Source organism: Podarcis filfolensis, assembly GCF_964270895.1.
Source record: "Podarcis filfolensis genome assembly, chromosome: 1".
Lineage (NCBI taxonomy): Eukaryota > Metazoa > Chordata > Lepidosauria > Squamata > Lacertidae > Podarcis > Podarcis filfolensis.
Window position 1 is genome coordinate 54,242,324 of NC_139604.1, and position 6,172 is coordinate 54,248,495.

The 6,172-nt window shown below is 39.2% G+C and overlaps 1 protein-coding gene across 1 annotated transcript; it reads left to right on the forward strand.

Annotated features, from left to right (window-relative positions):
- Window positions 1-739: 739 nt before the first annotated feature.
- Window positions 740-1,675, forward strand: LOC310742859 (olfactory receptor 5V1-like; the record flags this gene model as incomplete). Its single annotated transcript, XM_083572515.1, has 1 exon — window positions 740-1,675. One exon carries the CDS (start codon window positions 740-742, stop codon window positions 1,673-1,675), a length of 936 nt encoding a protein of 311 aa, XP_083428641.1.
- Between the last annotated feature and the right edge of the window lie 4,497 nt (window positions 1,676-6,172).

Genomic DNA, 6,172 nt, shown 5'->3' on the forward strand with positions numbered 1-6,172 from the left:
AGAGGAAGTGAATTTTGGAGGGTAGTGTTGTTAGATGATACTATACCTGTTTTATTGATATTGGGATTTTCCTCTTTCATCATGCATTTTAATGAAAAATTAATGAAATTTTAAAATGAAAAATAGATTAATATTTTGAGAAATCTTATTTTGGCAGTTGAAAATAGCTGATGAAAAAGCTGGAATATTTTGTATCTGGTTTTATAAAGTTTAACATTAGAAAACAAATGGGCATTGACTGGATTAATATATTTTAATAGCAAATTCATGCTATCTTGATGTAGCCCAAAGGGAACCATGCACACCAGGAAAAGGTATAATCTGATGTAGGAAACCCTGACATTTGCAGAAGAGGACAACATCTTTAGGTGGGATGTTTTAGGTGGAGGGAAACTATCAAACTCAGCATGCCATGCAATGCTGTCTCACTGTGGAAAGGAGTGAATAAAACACTGTGGGTGAACATTGCAACATTATGTTGCAGGTCAAACTTGTAGTTCTAAGAAAGACAACAAATGTCTGAAAATTGAGGGAGCCTAGCCCCCTTAAAACTGATACCAAGGGGACCGAGGTGCCTACGATCCCCTAGACGTGGGGCGTTGGCACCATGCTTCCTGACTGGCTGTCTTATTAATAACAGAACTACCCTTAGATTACAAACTGAATGATCCCTGCTCTTGCTCTTGTAACAAATCTGCTTTTGTTTTCTCCGTGCTTTAGATATGCTATTTGAGTTGCAATGGAGAAAGCCAATATCACAAAAACAAGAGATTTTTACTTCACAGAGCTGTCTGATCTCCCAGAAGTGCGAATCTTCCTCTTTGTAGCAATTCTGCTGATTTACTTGATTACTCTGGCAGGGAATGGCTCAATCCTCATGGCAATAGCGACGGATGTTCACCTCCAGACTCCCATGTACTTCTTCATCAGCAACCTGTCTTTCCTGGATGTCCTTTGTCCAACTGTCACTGTGCCCAAGATGCTCCAGGTCTTCTTGTCAGAGGACAAGTCAATATCATTTGTTGGCTGTGTGTTACAACTCTTCTTTCTGATTGATGCTGTGGGCACTGAAATTTTATTACTCTCAGTGATGGCGTATGACCGCTACGTGGCTATCTGCAGTCCCTTGCACTACACAAACATCATGACGAAATGGCGGTGTGTTCAGCTGGCTGCAGGGACCTGGCTAACCGGCTTCATCAGTTCCATGATTCATACTTCATTGACCTCTACATTATCCTTCTGTGAGCCCTATAAAATTCATCAATATTACTGTGATATCCCACCGTTAATGGCTGCCTCTTGCTCCTCTACCTACCTCCCAGAACTGGCTGCTCTCCTTGTGGGTGGGATTTTAGGAGGTGGTGCTTTCCTGGTCACTCTGATATCTTATGTCTATATAATCTCTACTATCCTGCACATGCAGTCTGCTGAGGGAAGGCGCAAAGCCTTTTCCACCTGTGGTTCCCACTTGACTGTAGTTTTCCTGTTTTATGGGACCACCATTGCCACCTATGTTCGCCCCACCTCCAGCTATTCGCCCAAACAGGACAGAATTATTTCCATGTTGTATGGGATTGTTACTCCTATGCTAAACCCTATGATCTACAGCCTGAGGAACAAAGACGTTAAGAGAGCCTTGGTCAAAGCCCTCAGCCTTAAAATATTTTCATGAAAGGGTTAGGTTCTGTCTTTCCTATCCTTCAATACTCTCAGAATATGTTGGACTTCTGAGCACATTCTTGACTAATACTTGATTGATCCTTTGAGAGGGAAAGCAAATTAAGTCTTGATATCAGCCCTGGTCCAGATTTTTCTCAGTTTCCACAGGACATATTTTAAGGGAGTAGAATACACAGCCTTTAAAAGGGTTTATCCTGGGTATTTAAACTGTTGTTTTCATAAAGATTATAAGTCTAAAGCCATGACTGTTTTTGGTGTTCAAATTAGTTTTCATTGAAGATTCCATGGGGTTAGTTGTACATTTGTGGGTTCACACTAGTTCACAGTCTTACACCTGGAGTAACAACAGCAGCAACAGCAGCAACAACAACAGGCCTTAATATTTGTGAGTAGCGATGGTTCAAACTCCTTGCATCAAGGAATTCTGGAATCAGGAGCTTCAACCTGTCTTCATGTAGTGCCTGAGAGTAAGTCCACCTGAATGCAGTGGGAGTTACTTCTGAGTGTAAACATTTTATAAAAGATATTTGCTCCAATTCTTCCTTTGTTTATCTTTTACTCTCACTATATGTAATTCCCCCTGGCACTGTAGCCCCTATGCTGTAACTCATCTGCATCTAGACTGTATGCTCCTTGACTCAGCAACCCTCTTGCTCATGTTTCTCTGAAAAGTGTCATGTATCCTAACAGAGTTATAAAAGTATAACTAAACAACTCAATCGTCTTAATACAAATTGATAATGTTTGCAGATGATATTATTCTGTTCATCACAAAACCTCACAGTTCTGTTCCAATATTACTGCAAACCATAGATGTTTTTGGCAATATCTGTGGATATACTATAACCTGGTCCAAATTGGAGTTGATGTTAATAGGAAATAACCTTTTTGGTTCAACCGTTTAAACAATACTAATTTTGTATTTGCATAGACAACATTAAATAAAACATGTTTTTTCATTGTCCTATATTGAAATATTTTTGGCAGAAGGTAACTGAAACTATCAGAACTGTATGGAAAACCTTACATTTACAGAGCAAAATATCATTTTGAATTATATACACAGCACATGGAACCTTACAAAGGGACAATATGAGTGGGCTCTTCGTGCCCTTACCACAGCAAAAAGACTGATTAATTGGAAAAATAAAAATGTGGCTCCCTTCTACAGGGATTGAAGACTTCCACAAACTCACAGTATATGAACAACTTGCATATAAACGCAGACTTGCCATGGACAAATTTAATGATATTTGGAGTCCATTCTTACAAATACTGTAATAGGTTAAGATCTGGTGAAGTACAATACAGTGGTACCTCTACTTACGAGCACCTCTGGTTACGTATCATTCTGGATATGCAAACTTGTGGCTGTCATTTTAGGAGGTGGTGCTTTCTTGGTTACACTGATCTCTTATGTCTATATCATCTCTACTATCTTGTGCATGCAGTCTGCTGAGGGAAGGCACAAAGCCTTTTCTACCTGTGGTTCCCACCTGACTGTGGTTTTCCTGTTTCATGGGACCACCATTGCCACCTATGTTTGCCCCACCTCCAGCTATTCACCCAAACGGGACAGAATTGTTTCTATGTTGTATGGGGTCTTTACTCCCATGCTAAACCCTATGATCTACAGTCTGAGGAATAAGGATGTTAAGAGGGCCTTTGTCAAAGCATTTCACCTCCAAACATTTTCATGAAGTGGCTAAATTCTCTTTTTTCTGTCCTTCAATACTCTCATAATATGTTTGGCTTCTAATCACATTCTTGACTAATATTCGACTGATCGATTGAAAGGAAATAAAATCTGGTTGATATCCTCCTCAGTTTCCACAGGACATCTTTTAAAGAGAATAATACATGGCCTTTTGTTTTGATATAGGGTAAAGTTTTGACACCATGACTGTTTTTGCTGCTCTGATTTGTTTGCATTGAAGCTTGAGTGGGTTAATTGTGCATTTGTGGGTTCACACTAGTGCACAACATTACATCTGGGGTAACAGCAGCAGCAGCAACAACAACAGGCTCCACTATTTGTGAGTACTGATGGTTCAAGCTCCTTGCAGCAAGAATGTTTGGATTCAGGAGCTTCAACCTGTCCACACTAACTGTAGCAGCCTTGCCTGAGAGTAATTACACATGAACACAGTTGGAGTTACTCCTGAGGGTTGCAGTGTAAACATGCATAAAAAGCATTTGCTCCATTTCTTCCTTTCTTTCTCTTTTACTCTCACTTTATGTAATCCCTTCTGCTATTGTAGCCCCTGTCCCACAACCCACTAGCCTCTAGATTGTACGTTCCTTGAGGCGGTATCTCTCTTGCTTATGTTTCTCTGTAAAATGTGTCTTCTAACAGAGTTATAAAAGTATATTTAAACAGCTCCATCTTCTTCTCCCACACACAAAAAATGGGAAGACATTGCTCTTGGAAAAACTATGAACAACTATGTATATTTTAAAAGTGAAGTTGTTGTTGTTGTTATTTATAAAATTTGTTACCAACTTGCCACCAAACAAGCAGACAGGAACCCTCTCACATAGATACATTAAAACCAAGAGGAAAAGGAAATACATTGACAACATACCACCCATTTCTAAATGGCCACCAATAGTTAAAGACCAAAGGCCAGGTTATAGAGGAAATTTTTGCCTGGTAGCTCATGCTTTGCTTGCACATGATCCCAGGTTCAATCCTGGCACCTCTAAGTAGGCATTTGGAAAATATCCTGCCTGAAACCAGCTGCTGCCAGTCAGTGTACCTATTATTGAACAAGACGAGTCAGTGGCATAGCTCAGTGGAAGGTTGTTTTCCATGTACCTATCATTTTAATTCTTTTTAACGATGATAACCAATGCCTCTCTTTATATTTCTGTCGAGATGTGAAGCAAGTAACTTGTGGTGGCACCATGCTTATATCTCCCCACCCCCAGGTACATCTGGTGACATAGGTGTCTACTTTTCAGCACCACTTTGTCAGGTTTTTCTAGAGACTTGACTTGATGTGACTAGCTGTAAATTGCTGGTATTCCATCTGATGTACTATATAGGTTGTAATTTTATATGTGAATGTTTTGCTTTTGTTTTAATGGAATTCATGTTTTATGTTGTAAGCTGTCCTGGTATCATTAATAGAATGATAGCCAGACTAGAAATTGAAATCATAATATTAAAAACGCTAAACACTCTCCATGTTACTCAAAAAACTTCCTTGAATCATGGAATCACTAAATTAAGTCTTCTTGAATTTGCCATAACTTTGGGAGAACTCAGCTACCCTGAATCAGGGTCATAGGATTCAAAACACATTTGGGCCAAATAAGTTTTCTCACTTGCAACTTCAAGTCAGGAACAGCAAGATGCCCCAGAGACACTTGTCCCAATGTAGACACTTCACCTTAATGCCAGCTCTCCCCATGGCAAAAGTGGGAGTGGAGGGGGAGAAGGCTTTCCCCTTTTGCCAAATGGCAGTGGCAATATTTCTTATATTATACTTCAGAAGATGTACATTTCTCTTGACTCCACTTAAGTTCTTCACATTGCCCTCTCCTACTGTGGTACTACAGATTGCAAGGAAAGCAAGAAAGGTAAGTGGGTGAATTTCATTATACTGGCAATCTTAGGCAGTCAAACATTTTAGGTCTGTAGTGCTGTTTTTTTAAAAATTGGATTTATATTGTATTCATTCAGTGTACTAAAGATCAAAGATCAGAACTCACTGAGACATCAGTTGATAATGTTGGGCAAGTTTCCATTTCATAATTAAAAGTCCCCTATCTATATAATGGAAACATTGGTGGGAATGTATAAATATATGGTAGGTTTAGTAATTGTTAGTAGCTTTGAATATAGTGTTGTCATTACCCAAGATTTAAATCTATTTCTGAGAATGTATACTGTTGGTTTAGTGACGGCAGTCCAAAAATGATAGTATCTTTGGCATATACAGTGGAACCTCGTTTTTCGAGTGTCTGGGAAGCTGAATGTTTCGGAACCCGAATGCCGAAAACCCAGAAGTAAATGCTTCCATTTTCAAATGTGCCTCGGAAATTGAATGGCTTCCACTGCGTGTTTTTCAATTTTCTCAATGGAAATTGCTGACAGCCCATTGAGCCTCAGTTGTCGAACGTTTCAGAAGTTGAACGGTCTTCCGGAATGGATTACATTCGACAACTGAGGTTCTACTGTATCAGCTGATGTAGGAATCCTTGAATTTTGCAGAACTGGGCAACATCTTCAGGGCAAAAAGCTTTAGGAGGTGGGTAACCATCAAACAGCCTGCTCAGTGAGCATGAAATGCTAACTTGCTGTCTGGGGTAAGGTAGAGATAGAAAGGAGTGAATAGAGTGCTATGGCTGGACATTGCAACATTGTGTTGCAGGTCAAACTAGTATATTTGATAAAGTTAATAAATATAGCTGTTAAATGCTAAAAGCAAGATACGGTGCAATATATATATATATATATATATATATATATATATATATATAT